General features: G+C 42.1%; 1 protein-coding gene across 7 annotated transcripts in view; it reads left to right on the top strand.

The window, feature by feature from the left end:
• Positions 1-19,208, top strand: part of MYH9 (myosin heavy chain 9) — a 68,225-nt gene that overhangs the window by 17,246 nt on the left and 31,771 nt on the right. For all 7 annotated transcript variants that reach the window (XM_072037976.1, XM_027450088.3, XM_072037987.1 and 4 more), the window contains 3 exons: positions 3,288-3,444; positions 13,705-13,732; positions 14,509-14,602. In XM_072037976.1, the coding sequence (XP_071894077.1) occupies positions 3,288-3,444; positions 13,705-13,732; positions 14,509-14,602 (279 nt within the window). The remainder of the gene's footprint in view (positions 1-3,287; positions 3,445-13,704; positions 13,733-14,508; positions 14,603-19,208) is intronic.

The following is a 19,208-nucleotide window of genomic DNA, read 5'->3' on the forward strand; positions in this document are numbered from 1 at the left end:
ATACTTTCATTGGAGTGGCTGTTGGTGGATCGTTAATCCTCTTGAAAATAGTACATGCAACGTATCTCTAGCATAAAGGCCTAGGGAAAGATCATAAGCATAATTTCGTTCTGTTCTTGGCCTTTCTGCTTTCCTTGCCAGCAGGCTTGTGTGCTTTTTTTCCTCAAATTTTATTTTTTCTATCTACCCATCCTACCAAAGGAAGGGGGAAATCTTGGGGCTGGTGCAGAGAAATTTTTCATGGGGAGTGTCAAGCATTTCAAGAGCTAAGAACTCGAATGTGACACCAAATTGCAACTTCCCTGTGCTCATTGGTTCCGTGCTGAGATGACTTGCTGATAGGCTGACTTTCATATTAACCTTTTGTGTTCCAAGTGCTTTTATCAGAAGATCATTTTCAACTTCTGTGTTAACTACCACGCCTGCCTTATTGGTATTCAGTGTGAAATTCAACCTCAAGTCTTTCACTGATGTCACTGAAGTTAACAGATGCTAGAAGACATCCTTTCTGATGCTGTCAGCTTTGTTCCATGCTGAAGAAGGTCCTCTCAGCTCTTCAGAGCTACTTTAGCTGTTAAAATAAAAGTAGTTCCTGCTTGGCCTTGCAGTGTGTCATTTGAAATAGTAGTTTTTAAGTTAATGCCAGAGTTCTATTTTGAGCCAGTAATGTCTGAAACACATCTCCAAGCCAGCTGCGCTTATAATAGATTAGCCTTTCAACTGGAGTGTTGGGTTCAATTCAGGAATTTAGGCACAAAAGCTGTTACTTGTGCTTTAATAAGATGAAGATGATTCTTGTCTTCTCCGTGGTAGGACCGACAGCTTCTGCTCAACGTAATTCATTTGCTTCCTATACATTGGTGTGCTTGACCAGCAGTCTTGACACGGGACACGGTGGCCTCACTCGGTTGCCTATCCCTGCACTAATTAGTTGCCTCCCTTTATTGGACAAAAATATCCTCCTGCATCTGTCTGGATGAGATCATTGCACTGCAAGGAAACTTCCCTCAGGTGTTTCTCCTGGCAAGTGGAAGCTGGCAGGAGGTGATGGAGTTTTCCTCCAAACCTGCTTCATCAGTCTGACAAAATTAATGCCTTCCTTTTTCTAAACTGTTGCTTTATTCCAACAGACTGCTTCAGTCCAGCTTCCAGACCCTTACACCATATGTATTTGAAAAGTGACAATTCTCCTTTGTCAGCAAGCGTTGCCAAAAAAAATCATACAAATACAGATGAGAAGACTTTAACTTCCATGTGGGATATTACCGCAGCGCTTGCTACTGCTTTTCTTCTGCTTTCACATCTGGTCTCCCATGGAGTCAAATGAAGTGTTAGAAGAGAACCTGTAGGTTTATCAGTGTCAGCTAGTCCCATCCTAAAATAAGGAAAAGGTATATTGTATGAACTGTGAATGTGGCACTCCAGAGTAGACTGCTTTCTACCTCTTGTTCATGCCCTGTCTCCCAGTAGTGTAGTCGAAGATCAGGAAAGAAAGACCCAGGCTTTCAGCTGCTATTTTGTACTATGCAAGCACTGTCTATGATGAAGAACTGAGGCTGAGGTTAAAGGAACTAGTGTTGCCGAGGTTGTTTCTGCAAACTTCTTAAGCAGTTCCTTCCCAGCGCTATCTTAAACCTAACCCGACTAGAATGGAACTGAAGTTTAGCTTCCTGGAATTGTAGTCCTATGTGAAAGGGTTTCATCCAGCTTTAATAGCTTCCCGTTTTGGAAAGAAATGCTTTTCTCTAAGTTATTTAAATATTCCTTAATTCTTTTAAAAAAAAAAAAAGTAGAATTATAAATTTAAAAAAAAAAGACAGCCCCTTTTGTAGGATGAAAATTGTATCAGATTTATTTTTTTTGAATCATTTTTTCATTCTGAATCAGCTGTGTGAGAAGAGTGGGCTAATTACCTGAGGTTAAACCAGCACCTAGAAATTTCAGATATGAGACTGTGCAGTAGATGCTATTTTCACCCTTCTCATCACAATTGGCTGGTCCTTACCTTTATCTAGCTAAAGAGGCTAAATCTGGTTAAGTGCTTTCTGTGCTCATTGTGGAGAACTCTTTACCCGCATCGGAGCACTCTTCATTGAGCAAACAACAGAAGAGATGGTAGCAACAGAAAGTGCCAAATGTACTCTTCTGGTAGCATTGCAAGTTGCTGTAGAAAGCTTCTTATATCCAGATGTTTCAAACAGCTGTCTCTAAAATTATCAGGGAGCTCTAAACCCCAAGAGCAAGGCTTGGAATGCTATTCTTAGAACTTCTAGGAATCTAGGAAATATTCCTACTCACAGCAGAGTCAACACTGAATTTAGCCTAGCCCAGTGATCTTGAAAAGCTCCAAGGAATACACTGGTCTTATTTTTCTCTAGAAATTATTTTGGCTTGATTCTCTACATTGGAATGGTGCTTTTATTAAAAGGGTAGGAGAGAGGAACAACTTCTCTTCAAATAAACCTATGTAAAACTCTACCCTCTAGAAGGGAGACCCTCTTTCCCAGCTAGAGCAGTGACTGCCTACTTACTGAGTGTAAGTGAGCAGGGAGATAACCGAAAATAAGCAAGCTATTCAAGGAATACGTTAAGACATCACAAAGTAGTTTGATGCCACCAGTAACATTCATCCATCGGGAAGTGTTTGGGGTTGTGTTGTCTGTTCTTTCCCCTGTTTAGTAGCTATGAGATAACATGAAAACTGTTGAGCATGGGCAAGGAGACCTTGTACATCCTGCTAACGAGTGCCATGTGTGAAAGAGAGTATGCATCTCTGCATTGTGTTTACTGTAATATCTTGCTGTGTCTCTGCATCATCTGTAGCATTTCTGGACGTAAGAAAACTGATTTGTTGTCATGTGAAGTTTATTGCGTTGTAACTGATCAATTACTGGATATATTTATTCAGTAGAACGACAAACATTAGACAAGGCATAATAAAATGCATGTTTCTAGGAGCTGAGCACCTATCATGTATAATGAAATAGACACTTAAGTAACAAAATGTTGAGACGAAGAAAAGCCACTCCTAGTGTACTGTTAATTAGCTAGGGAGTTGGCTAGTTTGATTATCAGTGTGACTAATGTGTCAGTCGATGCTTTTTGCATACCGGGGAAAGGTTGAGTCCCATCCAAGTCGATATAACTTCAGGTGTTGCTGAGATTCTAACATTGCTTAGAAGCACGGGAAAAAATGACATCTTTTTTTGGAAGTAATGCACTGTTAAAAGGCATGAGTGTACACAATTTTAACTCCTGTTTTTATTTTTGGGGCATTTTCTTCCCAGACCTACTCAGGCCTGTTCTGCGTGGTAATCAATCCTTACAAGAATCTGCCCATATACTCCGAAGAAATAGTGGAGATGTACAAAGGCAAAAAGAGACATGAGATGCCCCCTCATATCTATGCCATCACAGACACAGCCTACAGGAGTATGATGCAAGGTGAGTGCTGACTGAGGTAATGGCTTTTTTTTGTTGAAATAACAAATCAAGGTTGCAGTCAAAACACTGTAGGAGAACAACAGATCACTGCTGTCAAAAGGCATTGCTACTTCCTTGTTCACAGGCGCCTGACACCTACTTGGTTCTGGCTCTTATGCTCAGGTGATTAGCTTTCTCTTCTTCCAGTGGATCAAAGAACCTTGCTCCAGAATATCAGAAGGGTCTGATACTCTTTAGCAAGAGATAAACTGGAGATCAAGGACAATGGTGTGAATGTTTGTGGTTCAGACAAGTAGGCAAGGAGAAGTAAAGTAGTAAATTTTCCCTCTGTAAGTGATGATCATACAGAATCATAACTGTAGATGGGCAAGTATGTATATTGGTTGATGGAGTTGTTTAATAAAATTATTAAAACCCAGTCATACAGCTTGGTTGGAAGAAACAAGCTTAGTATGCCCTGCCTTTTGAAATGTGACAAGCTTTTGAAAGTGGTAGTTTTACCGATGATGCCTTGTTTGGTTACTTTCTTGTTCTGTTAAAAGTAAAACTTTCTATCAGGCAAGATTAAATACATCCATTGTTGTCTGATAGAATAAAAGTAAGCAGATTGACCTGTCTCCCCACCATCCCGCTGTGTATACCACAGGGGAGTAAAGAGTCATATATATCCGCTTCTCATTTGTCACTTGAGAACTTAAAAATGGAGTTCTGAAGGTCCTGTGCATATCCCTCCTTCTGTGAGGTCTTTCACAGAGAAAGTGCTCATGTTTGGGTTGCTTGGAAAGCGTTCAGATGTGGAGGTATTCTGTGCTTTTCTTCCTGTCCTTAGCCAGGTTATATGCAGAGGTGTGCTTTGTAATGTTTAAAGGACAGTTTGATTTGGCATGGTTTGTATAAATTAGGTACTCCTTTATTTTCTAATGGGTAGCAATGATGATTAAGGTGTGTGTCTCTAGGTCTTGTCCTTAGTCTCAGGTGCTGAACAAAGGCCGGATACAATAAACATAATTTAACAATTCTAATTAGTCTCAGTTCTAAAGGGTTCTGCGTTTTCCCTGCCCTCACTACCACTTACACTTCCAAGCATAGGAAAATTATAACAATGTGATTGCCCAGAGTGGAAAGGGAGCGAGAAAAACTTCTTCCACTTGCCCGAGTTGTGGCTTTAAACAAATTTACCATGTGAGCAATGCTGAAGAAGGCTGCTGAGGTGTGGTGCCACGTGGATCAGAGCACACAGGAGAGCTAACGTGATGGATAAATCAAGCTGTGTTGGTAAAAGCCTTGGGTGTGGAGGGGAGAGCCATACTGACACGATGCAGCTGGACCGGTGGCAGGGTACCGATGGCAATTTGTGGAAGATATGACAGCTTTTGAGAAAATACTCCTATACTCTTATACTACTTAAGTGTTTCTCTGAAAGGAATGCTGTGTTCAGAGTGTGTGTGGGGATCCTTGAACCTGGATCTACGTATGCCCTCACTTCCTTCAAAGACTAAGCAGCATGATTGTCTATGAACCCCTTATCAGTGTTTTACTTCCTTTATTACTTCCTTCTCTCTTGCCTGCTCCTTGTCAGCTGAAGTACCAACATATATTTTCCTTAAACGAGGTATTGACTAAACCCTACCAAATTTATTGTTCCCTAAAAAGATCTTTTCTACATAGCATCAGAAACAGGCTCTGTGGCATTGTTGTAAGAGACCAGAGAAGTCTTTCTCCTTCCACAGTCAACTGCTAAACCATTTGATTATGCATCTTGTCCTTTATCCCTACCAGATATCATCAGGATGTGGCAATGGATATCTGGACAGCCACAATTCTGCAAGAAGGGACAGATGACATTTACTTATCTGATAATGGTTCGGAGCTAGTGGTTGGTCTACATGGATAATTCCGTTCCTTTTCAAAAGAGGTTTCTCCATCAGACCACCCCTTGAGCAGTGTCTAAAGCTCAGAAATCCCAGTCTCGAATTTTTTGTTGTACAATGTTGAAGACTGGCAGCCCTGCCACTGTTTTCCTAGCACTGGAAAGTTGCTATGAGCTCTTCTGGAGTGTTCACCTTTTCCAGAACAGTTCTAGGTACATGATATTCTCAACAGTCCTGACAATCTAGAGGTTTGTCTCAGCTCTTCTCTGCCTGGCTTGAGATACCTTGTTGCTGTCTAGTTGGAATGCTTGTTGGACATGAAAATCATTCCCACTTTGACCAATTAGTTAAGTTTGGTAGAATTTTGTGTGTGTTGGTTCATATGTACGTGTTTGATAGCAAAACACTGGAGATCACTGTAGGGTTATTTGCTGCCTTATTTCAAAGGAAAACAGCAGCATTCTGGTGTATGCTACTGCAAGCAAAGGTGAGTAGGTTGTTGCAATGTCTCTGGCCCTGGCTAGCCTCTAGGGCAATGGAAAGCAACATTCCTATTCCACTTTCTCAGTTCTGCTTAGCAGTGGGGGAGGCTTGATGCCGCAGCCAGTGGTATGGCAGGAATCTGTACAGAGAATAGAAGATGAAAGGGTCCAGTGCTCCACATGAGCCGGAGGCATTTAGGATTAGGATGCCTTCCCTAGGATACTTTCAGAGCCCCAAAGACAAGGAGTCCTTCATGGTCTGAAGGAGGATAGCAAGCTAGAGACTGTCATCTTCCAGCATGGGGTATTGTTATCTCTTAGGCTGACAGACTGGAAAAGCTTTTCACGTTAATTGATATGGACCGTTCTACATTTTTTTTACATTTTTTTTCCCCAGTCAATTTATGGTATTCTAATAAGCAGGCTGTTCAAAGGGAGGTCCTTCAGGAAAGGAATTGGGAAGGGAGAGGAAGATGAGAGTTTTTATTCCAAATTCTGCTAATCCAGAAACTATTTAACCCTTTTCAGGCATCTCTGCTGATGCACAAAGTTTGGTCCTCTTTCTGTGTTTACCACAGTTACTCCACTTGCAAAAGTGTCATGTGGCATCCATATATCCCAAGAGGGTTAAATTGTTTTTGTTAAACTTCACCAGAAGCATTTTCTTGAAGCAATAAGATAATGGAGAATATGTTAACAGTAATTTTTTTGATTCTTTTTTCCTTCTTTCTCCAACCCAAGACATTAAGATTCAGAAATGAGGTAAAAACATTATTTTGCTGAATGGTACTTGGAGATGCTTCTTGTGTTTCAAGAGCAGAATTCTGAAGAAAATAAAAACATTTTTGTTTTCAGAGAAAAAAAAAAATTGTCTTAATGTTTTTGTTCCCTGGGTAACTTGGATGCCAGAAGCCTCAGGTCTGACTGCTTTCAGAAGAATTACTTTTCTGGCACTGATGACTGAAGAAGCATCGTGCCTGTAAGTGGAGTGGTGTCTTGAGCAGACAAATCATTAATCTAAAGCAGCAGATGTACATTGAAGGGGTAAATTCTTTACCTCAATTTGCGTTCTCCAGAGGATCTATTAAGAAAAACATTTTAAAGCTATCAAATAGCACCTGTTTGTCTGTTCAGAGCACACATAAGGAATTTTTAATGTCAAATACCGAGGTTAGAAATAAGCTAGAAGTTTCATTGGTTTCTGGAGCATGATGGCCATTTTGCTGTCAGTGCCTGAAACTTCTTTGTAATAGCTTGGATTAGTATGGTTGTTCCTGGAATGCTTTCTTCAGAGCTCTTTCCTTGTATGTGCACTCTGCCCATTTTTTAAGCTTCTATTCAACTTGCTCAACTAAAAGGTAGGAGAGAAAACAGACTGCACACTGGTAGCAAATTCACTCTATCTTACTTCTCATCCAGTTTTTCCACATGTCAGTATAGAGCTCCTAATGGTTCACTGAATAAAACTCTTAAAATCATTGTGCAGTGATTAAATCCTCCTTGACTGTGATGGATTAGTCTGCAAAGGATCCTATGTGGCCAGCAACTTGCTGGTATTCACTTGGAATTTAGGCAGTCTATGGGTTTGGTGTTTAAAAGTAAAAAAACTGAAGTATAGCACCTTCATGATCTTCACTGGCCTTGTTATATTCAGGGAGGAAACAGTGCTAGCTATTTTAAGACCAACCACTTGCTTTTGTAGGTCTTCAGATACACCTCAGACCCAGTTGTCACTTTCACAAGAAACCATCCTTTAGATCTGCTCCTGTAGAACATGACCTTGAAGTATTTGTAATTCTCAGCCATTTACACGTTTCTTAAGTTTCCAAGCTAGTAGAACACTTCTGTTCTAACTTCTGGGTCTCAGCTCTGCTTTCTCAGGTTGCTTCTTAGCACTTGTCTGCTCTACTGCACTGTGTTTTATGCTGTCCCCAAATGTGTCTTTATTTTCTGTACAATATTCTGTGCATGCTCACCAATTGAGGGATACCTGATTGACAGAGCTGTTCAGATTAGGTAGGGGCATGGATGTGTCTCTTTCAAGTTGCACATAAAGGTCAAATTCTGTTTCCACTAAAACGTAAGGAAAATAGCATGTGGTTTCACTAGTTGTTTTTTTTTACCAAGATTTGTCCAAATTTCTGATGCAAAGGGCAGCGTTAAATTTGGATAGTAATTATGGAGGATGTTCATCTGGTGGTATTTGTGTGCAAATTGCAAGAAAACGCGTGTAGTTTCTGATTTTCTTGAGATGTTTTACATGCTTTGAATCATTTGAGATTTCTAAATGCAACTCCAGAAAAAATCTGTCTTGAAATGTGGTTTTCAATAGAACAAGGAGCTAAAAGAGTCCATTGCCCACTTGTTTTTTAGTAGTTACCACACCCTTTTTGCTTCATTCCTGTAAACCAGAGCAGGAGCCTTCTGGCAGTCACTTATGTAATAGTTCAGTCCTTTCTGTCGGTTTCCCTGCCGTATGCTGTTTCAGTATCATGAGCAGCCTGAGCTTTTGCAGGCCGTATACCAGTTTTTCTTTCCTGTCAGAACTTCATAAACATTTGTGTAACCGAAAATTACAGCCTAACTTGTTTTCCTGTTTTCCTATCTCCAGATTCAGTTGTGGAATGCTACAGAAAGGGGTATGGGCTTTAGTCCAGAAATGGCTTGGGGAAATAAATATTTGCATTTGACCCAGTAGGATGTGTTTCATTTTTGGAAATGAAACTTTTTTTTTTCCTTGTACTTGTCCTCAAAATTCACATACGGCAAAGCTGAATCTTGGCACCGCAGTGGTCCTGCCAAACCAAGTGACTTTTTAACATCTAGAAGCTCTTCTGCTCTGTGAGAGCTGTCTTGCATGTGCTATGCTTATCCTTCATTTGATTTTTTTCCCCTTGTACCTAATGACAGGTTATTAGCATTTTGAAACTCTTCTCTGATGCATTCCTTAAACGACAGCACACAAGCAAGCTCTCGGGCTCTGTCCTGGTGTTTCCCAGGAGCGTTTTTGACACTCAGAGCAGCGTCAGGAGCTCAGCCCGGCATGTAGGTTAAGGCACCGCTGTGAATCTATTTGATTTTACGCCAGCAGCGGGCTTGGTCGGGGTAGCGCAGCGCTGTCAGGTGCCTGGGGCTGCTTGTGCCTCAGAGCCCTGAGGGAAGGCCGCTGGCTGTTAGACGACACCGAGGGCAGAAGAGCAGCTTGAGGAGGGCGAGAAGCGAAAGAACCGAAGCCACGGGCACGGCTGGAGCACACATTTCGACTCCTCCTCGCTTCAGGTCAGCTCGGAGGCGGCCCTGAGGCGGCCCTGAGGGGCGCGCTGCCGTAACGGAAACCCAGAGGGCCCGGCCGCTGCGGCGGTTAGGCGGTGGGTGGGTGGTGCCGCCTCGCCTCACCATGGCTAAGCTCACAGCCCTCATGAGTCAGCTCTAGGCAGGGGAGCTCAAGCCAAGCCTTTGCCTTTCAGCTAGGCTTCCTCTTCGCCGGGGAGGTGATGTCAGCCCAGCGTGCGCGCTATATTACTTCTCCTTTTATGGCCATCAGCAGCCCTGCAACCAGGCGCTCCGGCGGAGGAAGTGGCTGATAAAGGGCCTCCTCGGCTGCACAGGGCAGTTACAGAACATCCCACGGCGTGCAGGTCTAGCCTGGCAACCTTTGCCTTCTCCCAGCCCAAGACACCCAAAAACAAAATTCAGGAGTTCAGGGCTCTGTTCTTGTATCACCTATGCCAATATATGCCACCACAGTAGTTCAGGATTCCCTCCGGTCCATTAGTTTGCACTAGTGTTTTTGGCTTAGGACTCCCAGTGTATGAAATATCTGTCCTGTCAAAACGAATTTGGGCTTTTAATTAATATAAATTTCAGTTTTTAATTTGAATGTGTGCCAAGGGGTCCTGGAAGCAGTCTAAAATGAGGTCTTCTATTTCTGTGCTTCAGGAAGTCGAGAATAGCTTAGATATCATATTTTTAAAAATACAGTAAAACCAACCAAGTGATCTTCTTGTGCCATACTGCTGTATAGCTTTAAATTTGAAGGATGTCAGACTTCCTGAGCTTTTGGGTGCTTGAGGCTGCTGCTTCTTCTGATCACTTGAATACTGTGGTGATGGGAGCTAAAGAGGAGCCCTAGATAAAAAGCTTTCCTTGCCAGCTGGTCTGAAATACAGAGCTGTTGCTATAATTAACTAATGAGTTGTTATTCTGGATTGTTCTTAATAAGTGACTCTGTTTAGGATGGAAAAGCAGATGCAGATTTCTTTTAATCAGGCGTTCCTTGATTGTGTTCTTGCAAGCAGCTGAGTTTATGGTGCCCAGCGCAGTCTCTTCTGCTGAGTAGGTTGCTTGCACAACCGACAATGGAGTAAAGGCAAGTGCTGACTGAAGCTGTGCAGTACGCCCATGTTGAATGATCCCCTAGGAAAAAAAAAAAGAAAAAAAGGTGTGGGGGGGAGTTGGAGGTGGCCTCTTGTCTGGGCAATAGCGTTCTGATTCATGACGGCACAAGTCGGTATTGTATGGAGAATAAATATTGGCATTTACGGCGGGCCTTAATTGGAAGCGTGTCTAAAAGTTATGCTTTTGTGTTTGCTAGCTCTTTGGCCCTTTGGTAGGCTCCAATTTCCTGTTGCTCAACACATTATTCAGTTGTCTGTCTGTACACAATTAGAAGAATTCCAGCTATCCCAATGACTGCTGCTTTGCCGTCCTGGGAAAGAATTTCCCCCGGATTGCAAACAGGAATGTTGCCTTTTATGGCAGCGTCTGCGCGCTGCCGGTGGCTTGCCTGCACTCGCAGGTACCTTCTGGCTGCCCTGCAGCGGAGGTGACTAACGCAGCTGCAGCGGGCCACCGGGCGAGTGCTCTGGGGGAGGAAAGCCCAGTGCGAGAGAGAGGGCTTTTGAACGCCGTCTGTGGCTCTTCCTGCCTTGCAACACCTCGCTCTGTGTCGGGGTGTGGAAAGATCCTGTGCTCAGCCCTTTGTGACTTCCTTGGGTAGCTCCAGGGAGCTGGTGCCTCTTAACCCCTTTGCAGTGAGGCTCTGCAAGAGCTGCTCAGCTAACCACGGCAGATCCAGAGTGCTCAGTGCCAAAGAGCTTCTGAGGGTTATCTAATGTTGGTCATCTCTCTTTCTGTTCAGCACTTGGTTTGCCTGTCTGCTTAGCAATGTATTTTGCTGGAATGAGGATCCTATCTTGGAGGTGAGGGAAGGGGCAGGCATGTGGTATGTAAGTACTTAGAGCTCCACTGCCTGCACGAGGAGCTCCAGCTCATCATTCCAACACCAGGAGTGAGGAGTGCCATCCTTAGACATCTTTTTCTTTTCTTTTTTTTCTCTTTTCTTTTTGTTTTCTTTTCTTTTTTTCTTTTTCTCTAATAGGCTTCTTAGACGAGCCTCTGTAGTACCTGACTGCAAAGACAAGCTTTCCTAGGACAAATGGACTGCTTGCTTATAGTCAGGCTTTTGAAAGTCAAATGTTATTCAGAGGCACGATCTTTTCTTTTTACCATAACTGCTTTGTGGTAGAGAATTGCACCCAGGTGTCGCACTACTGCAGAATACGTTTCCTTAGGCAATCCATAAATGAGTCACTAGTTATTCCCCGCTCCGCCCTCCAAGTGCCCAGTCACACAGAGGGCTGGCGTGTGCCTGCTGAGCCATTGACCCGCTGGGAACCTTGAATGGGTGAGGCCTTTGGGGCTGGCTCGCATCTGTTCTTCACCTGCCCTTCAGGAAAAGGGTACGTATCTTAAAGGCAATGAATAAAATTCAGCACTTAAAAAAAAAAAAAAAGAAAGTACAGTGCTAACAAAGCTGCATTATCTAGTTTTGGATGCTTAGTTGTTTGCTGGGCCCAACTGTTGTGACAGTTTTCTTCTGCTTGCTTACTTCCAGTCCTAGAGCTGATCAGCTCTTCCTGACAGAGATATTATCTATGGTAAAGCAGATTATTGTCCTCTAAACTTTTGTGCTCATCTGCATATAATCAGTTTCTAGTAAAGAAGGTTCAGAGCAGGAATTAGTTATTTGTAGTGTATGAATCTAATGTCTCCATTAGCAGCTGCAGAATAATTTAAGAGAAGACCAAATCTCAAATTGGGTAGGTTCTCCTGCTGTCTGTATTCCCTGAAAATGTGTCCAAAAGCTCAATTGCTTCTCTCTATATAAACCCAGTTTATAGGAGACTTTTCTTGTTGAGTATGGCATTCATGCTAAATTCACATGTGGTAGCAGTGTTAAAGTCTATAGCAAGTAGTCAGATAGAGCCCAAGTACTCGAAACTATAAAGCCTTCCCTAATTAGAGTTCAGTCTCTTTATCTCGCACAAAAGTCTTGAGCTTGGCGACTCAATTATATCATCCAAGTGTGTGTCTGGTGAGGAGAATACTGAGCACACTTCCTTTCTCTAAGCTACTGGAGAAAGGAAGAGAAAGAACCAGTAGCTAAAATAAGAAGACAGTCACATTCATAAACCTACTGATGAAAGCTACCAGTTGCTGAAATAATTTCTTGGAGGAATTCAGTGATATTTTCTCCTTGTGGATGTTTGAGGCTTGCTGTCTTGTAAGAGGTTAGGCTCGAGTCTGACACAAAATTGAAGCTCAGTGTGTAAAAAGAACAATAAGGAGATGAAATCTAACTGCTGTGATACTCCGGCTCTCAGACTGGATGATCTGATAGTTCTCTGCTCTTAAGCAAAATAAATAAATGCGTTGGCTTAGTCTGTTCTGTGAGTGTCTCAATAGCTCTCGTGTGAGGCAGGACTACGTGCATGACTTGCGGTTAGTTCCTCAGCGTTCAGTGTCTGGACAGGTCTCTCCTCCCCTGTGACTCCTACAAGAAGCTACAAGAAGGCACAAGGCACTCTCCTGGCTGGTGCTCCTGGCTGGTTCCTGGTGGCATCGAGGAGAAAGTGATGCAGACTGGGGTGGTTAAAGCTGGAGGCAGGAGGGAAGGGAGGATACAAAGTGAAATCAAGGCAGAAGTAGGGGAGCGTTTTTGCAAAGTGAGGGGGGAGCAGTAGGGTGAAGGCAGTGGAAAGACTAGTCGGGGCTGCTTATGAGAAAGTAGAATCAGAGGTGAAAGCTGAAAGGAGGTTACAGATGTTGGAGAAGATAGTGGTGGATAAGCTGGTTGAAGGAAGTTCTGGGACTGGAAAGATTTCATCATCCGCAGCTGGGAAATGAACCCAGGAATTAGTCTGTCTACTGTTAAGCATTCAATACCACATCCCCATTCCTGATTTTTGTGGCATGTCAATATGAAAAAGAAAAGGTTTCTCCTATTATCAGCTGCTCAGTTAATACTATAGGGGATGGTGCCACAAATACATCAGCTGTACAGCACTTAGGCTGCTGTTCAGCATTTTAGCTTTCAAGCCCATCTTGTATAAAGTAAGTAACAACAATTTCTCACTGAGCTTCCAGTGTTTCTGGGGTGAAAGCCTCTGTTTGATGTGAGCTTTTGGTACTCTGGGATTTTTAATGGTTCACATCCCACTTCCACCTGCCCTCTATCTCCCTTCTGTTTGTTCTGCTCTGCTGATTGCTTGTGTATGTAAGTATGGGTCCAGAATAATTGAAGGGGAGAGGGGGGTGGGTAACTAGGAGATGCACATCCAGGTATATCTCAGTGGTAAAGAAACATTCACTGGGAGTGTTTGTAGAAAAAAAAAAAGATATAACCAATGTTCTTTCTGGATGAAGAAAACATAATGGCACCATTGCAATTTAATTTTGGCAGATGTGGGAGGTTGGTTGCCCAAAAAGGGCTTACCAGGCCATATTTCTGTCAATGCTTGTTGAGTTTAGTAGTTCCTGTCTATGTCTTAGATGTTGATACTCATCTGTCACAGAAATTTGCTGTTCAAGTCTTAGTCTGACTGCTGTTTTAAATTTTCTTCCAGACCGAGAGGATCAGTCCATCCTTTGCACGTGAGTATATACAGTTGCCAGCTTGTGTGGATGTCAAGGTTTGCGTTAAAAATCTTGGTTGGAGGACTCTCTTGATAGTAAGTGCCTGGGGTGGGCTCAGTAAATCAGGTAATAACAAAAAGTTGAGGAAGGTCCCAAGACAGGTCCTCCAATGTGTATTTAATCCTTTCTGCAGAATAATTGTCTTGAGAACTGCAGGAAGAAAGGAGGTTTTGAAACAACCTTTGTGCCCAAACTCCTGAAGAAGTAGGGCTTTGTCAACGGAAAAGGCTTGGGGAACTCCTTAAGATTTGATGGAGCTTTTGTGTTTAAGAGTATTCATGCTGATGAGGCTGATAAGTAACAAATAGATACTCTTATTTGTTACAATAGTTTCTCATCTAGACACAACAAATTCAGTTGGCTCCCAGTCAGGAGGTTTCTTACAGAAAGATTCATTTTGTTGCCTTTCACCCCTAGCTCTACAGTTGCCTCTGCATTATTCCTCTGCCACTTAGCCATTTTCGTGTCCCAGTGACCAGAGAACATAGTTTTTGTTTGCATTCGTCCTTTGTGCCTTCCTATAGAACCCATACCCACTGTCAAACTGGCTGAGGGCTAACCTGCAGCCCAGCTACAGTGATTCCACTCTCTAGTATCACTCAGTTTTGTTGGCTTTAAGAGGTGTTCTGATAGCCAGGGTGAATTTAAGGAGCTGTGTAGCCCTTTGGGGATTAGAGATAGAAACGTGTCCCCGTATGTCTTTTTTGTGAATGAATCGCAGACTTTCTTTACAGAGGTGAATCGGGAGCTGGTAAGACAGAGAACACCAAGAAGGTCATTCAGTATCTGGCTCACGTTGCTTCCTCACACAAGTCTAAAAAAGACCAGGTAAGACCCAGGTTTAATTTAATGATGCTTTATTGCTGTGCTGACTGTGGATGATAAACATGTATGGGCTGTCCTTGGTAAAAACCATATTGCTCAATAAAAGTCTGGATGGTAACAGCTATCAGGGGACAGAGGAGGACAGTTTATTAAGAAATAATAAAAGTTAGTCAAAACCATGAGTCAGGGGACATTGTTCAAAGTCATAATTCCTTTGAGTTCAGTCGAGCTACAGTGGGATTAACCTCATCCATAACCTCTTGGATTCATGGGCAGGAGACACCCATAAAAGAAGCATCACCCATACTGATGTTTTTATGCAGACATAATGCTTGTAACCAGTCCAGGTAGTTTAGAACTGATCATTCCATGGAGAAGTTGTCTCCTTTTTTCTGTACATTTCTACGTTAGGTCTGGCTATTAGAGATACTGATTCAAAACTGGAGAACGCAGGGCTAGTCAGTGAACCTCAGCTGAAAACTCAAGAATTATAGGAAAACATGAAACGGGTGGAAAAGAGCCAGGTGTAGCAGTATATGAAAGGAGGGTGGTGGTGATGGTGGGAGGACTTTGAAGATGTCTCACTTATATTTTTTTCCCCTCCCTCTCCCCCGATGGACTATTGCCGAATTCATCAGTTGTATCCTCGTAGGTGAGCTGCACGTTTACTGCACGTTCTGCACCAGGAATGCGTTTTCTGTCCCATTGTGTGATTTTTTTTTTTTTTGAGCAGCTTTTCACTCCACACCAATATCACTTTCTGCAGCTAAACCAAACCCATAGACAATTCACAATTTTTTTTTTGTGTGGTGCACAGTAATCTTTTTATCAGGATGTTCGATTGGAGACTAAAGTAATATAATGAATACTTGTGTTCTGTGGTTTGCATTTTAAGACTTTTCTTGCAGGACTTCATGAACAATTTATCTGGAAAAGTGTTCCTCCAGGGCAATATGACTGGACGAGGCTTTGCTAGAACCATGAATATGTAGCATGGGTGGTGTTCCTAGGAAGATATATGTAGCTTGGCATTTAGCTTTCCATTCCCAGCAGTGAGATGTGGCTGTAGGTTGCAGCCAGAGGTCGGTGAGGAAGGCTGCCCTGCAGACAGGGTGTTTCAAGGCAGTGAGCTTGTTAGCCAGAGCTGAACACGTTGGAAAATGTCACTGGTGAGCCATGTAATAAAAACCAGATGCCAAGTGCATCCTCTATATCTCTACATAAAAGTTTTCCTGTAGTAGCATTATGTGTAGACATATTTTATGTGTGTGGAATATATGAATTAGAAGGCATCCCTACGCGCACGCATACTATGTTTGTGTGCACAAATTCTAATAACTTCTGGAATGCAACCAAAAAAAAACCTTTCTACGTGCCAAACTTTCAGACATATGAAGGCTTTTTCCATGGTCTGTCAGTAGCTGTATTTAGCAACATTCTCCTTTTTTCTTTTTCTTTTTTTAAACTGTGGAAAATAGAATCATGGGCTTGAGCTAAGTGTTCTTCCACTGTGCATCCTTGCGCAAAATTTCTACTACCTAAGCAGGACAAAGATCTGCATAGGAGAACGAAATAGTCCTTGGTGGTGATTTGGTCTAGTTTGATTTTTCAAAGGTTCTTCTGAGAAGTCCTGCAGCTCATGTGTTACTTCACTTTTGTGGTTAAACAGTAGCACTGGCCATACCAGAGAGGACTTAGACCTGGATCCTTAAATGTTAAGTGGTAATGAGTGCTCTGTGCAACAATTCTTTACAAACCTTAAACATGGAACCAGATTATGAGGCGTTATACGTTAAATTTTTTTGAGGATCTGGGGTCACAGCAGATTTATTCTTTGGGGTAGAATATAATAGTGTCAAGCCTTTATGCTGCAAGACAGAAAACCCGCTGCTGGCACTGAGTAGCAAGACTAAACATGGAACTTTGTTAGTGATGGTGTAGGAAGTAGGGGAGCTTTTTTTGCCAGGAAGATTTTTCGACTGTCTTCTAACAGAAGTTTTGAGCGTAAGCTCCTGTTTTTCATGTATCTGAGCAATATTTGATTTATATAAAGCATATTCTTTATCCCTAGCTCTTTTGTTTTGGAGGCAGTGGCTGCTTCCACTAATCCCAGTGCATTAGTGTATTCAGCTTAATAGCTTTTAGCTTGCATGGTGTGAATATTAAGCACATTAAAGTTGCTTTTGGAGCCTACTGAATTGAATTATATAAATACTTTTTCACTTAGTCAGACTTTATTTATGGAAGTTAGGATTCACGATTTCCCATTTTTCAGTCTCTGTTCCTCTACTGACTTGTTAAATCATGTAGTAGTCTTTTCAAGATGAGAACGTTCACAGCTGATCACAAACTCTTGCGTAGTGGTTGCTAATGCTTAAATCTTTGTAATGAAGGTTGGGTGGGTTATCGATGATCTATCTTCCTTCCCCAGCCAACCGAGTATTATTGGGATCCAGTTATGTGAGAATCTTTCGTGTTTGTGGAGAAGAATGCAAAAGCAAATCCCTGAAGTGTTTAAAAGCAAATAACTGGAAAAAAAAAAAATGGAAGCAACACCTTTGACTTTTTTTGGATAGAAATTTCATGCTGTGAAAGATAGTTGTGATTTCTTGATGCTTGTCTTTATACATTCAGAAGAAGAAATAGTTGGCAAAACTTCTCTCTTGCACAGAAATATTTCCAAAAATTGTATGAGGCGAGAAAAAAGAAATTCAGAGTACAAGATAGGTGTCAAGGATTTTAATTGCTTTAAATACGTGTTGTAATTTCAGAGCAGTGAAAACAGAGCATACCAAAGAGTGTGCACTGTGCAACCACCGGTTGGAAAACTAGCAGCCAGTGGCTGTTATTGAGTCTGCTTTCATGAGGAATATTCTATGCACTTCAAATAAATGCCAGGTGTTAAAAAAGAAAAAAGAAGTTTCAGGTCGAAGATTGGCAATTACAGGTGTCAGAAAATTAGCAGCAGATCATTAATTTCTAGAAAGCTTGGTAGAGACGGCTTTTGTTTTACTCAGTTTTCACTTCGAAAATTACCCATTATATGATAATAAAGAAGTCTCTTCCTTCAATGAAAGGTGACTGTCAAAATTTCAGTTTAAAAAACAACCAAAACACAAACTTTGCAGAATTTTAAACTATGGGATTATTAAGCAAAGACAGCGTACAGTGCACACCAATGGCTACATCGCAGTAATTCCAAGCACTTCATCTCATGCGCCATTGCCAGGGCACGCTGAGAACTTGGTCTTCCTACTGTATCACAGGGCTAAGGCAAGTCTTGAGAAGAAATGATGTGACCGAGTCTTTAGCCTGCTCCTTTCCTTACAGCTCTGTATTGCTGTATGCTCTGAGCTGGCGTTGTCTTGTACCTGTTGCTACCATGGTAGTTCAAGAGACCCAATCACTTCTGCACTATGGGTTATCAATACCTACTTGACACTAATAACAGTCTCTTGCAGAGGTACCAACAGGAGGTTCATTAGTGAAAATTTCTATAAACTTTCGATCTTTGTGTAGCTAAGCATGACCTTAGTTTTATTTTTAGCCAAATTATTAAAAAAAGCTTCAGCCTGACTTCTATTTAGAGAAAAAATGAGCTTTTTGATCTCCTTCCTCCTCGTTTGTTAGTTGGCTTTAAATGGTAAGTTGTTGAAACCTCTCACTTGCACAGCAACAGATCAAAGTCACAAAGAGAGGGCAGGGACCTCACTGCTGGGTGGAGGGAAGAGCGTTCTGTCATCGGTACATGTGCCAGAATAGGAGGGGGAAATGTGACTGCTACCCACTTTCAAGGACTGAACCCTAGTTTCAGGGTGTTCTTACAAAACTACACACTGGCTCTGTTGTGAGAGGACAGACGTCCTAGCTTAGGTTGCCTTCCCAGGGCTAACCCCCTTGTTATGTACACTTCCACACTGAATGAAAGTGTTTGCAGCAGCTGCCCCTTCTGTGTGCAGTTCTGCAGCGACTCAGAGTCTTGTTTGGTGCTGCACTTTGCAGGCGTGAAGTGAGGTGATTGTGGGAGTAAGAAATACTTTAGTTCTTTGTTTGGTTTCTGTTGTACTCCTTTTTTTTTTTTTAAATTTATGCAATAAGAAGTGCTGATTTTTTGGTATGTATTTTTAGAGAGACAGTGTAAGGACTGACCTGTCTTATAAAACACTTTAAAAATGAATTGGAACAATTTTCCTTTACAAACACCCTGAAATATTTTGTCCCTGCCACTCCAGTTTTCACAGATCAAACTCAGTTTCCATCTCTCATGCAAAAGGAAGCCTTGAGTATTTAGTGATAACTGCTAAAAAGAGAAACATTAATCTAGACCATTGTTTGCTTCTTTCTAGAAGTTTTTTAGCTGGTCTTGAAATATGCAAACTCCACACCCCTAACACAGAGGGCATGTGATTTTAAAAGCAAAGAGAGGCATCTGGAGCCTGTAGGGAAAGGTGTATATGCTCCAGTGATCTAGCACTTGGCAGGGATAAAGGTTCTGATTTTTTTTTTCCTGCAGCTCCAGCATTTTGTGTTCCTGGAGGGTAGGAGGAGTGTGCGAATATGGCAGTAAGAATGCAAGCGATCATGCAGTTTGTGGGATACCACTAATTCT

The sequence above is a fragment of the Anas platyrhynchos genome, chromosome 1, assembly GCF_047663525.1.
Source record: "Anas platyrhynchos isolate ZD024472 breed Pekin duck chromosome 1, IASCAAS_PekinDuck_T2T, whole genome shotgun sequence".
NCBI classification, from domain to species: Eukaryota; Metazoa; Chordata; class Aves; order Anseriformes; family Anatidae; genus Anas; species Anas platyrhynchos.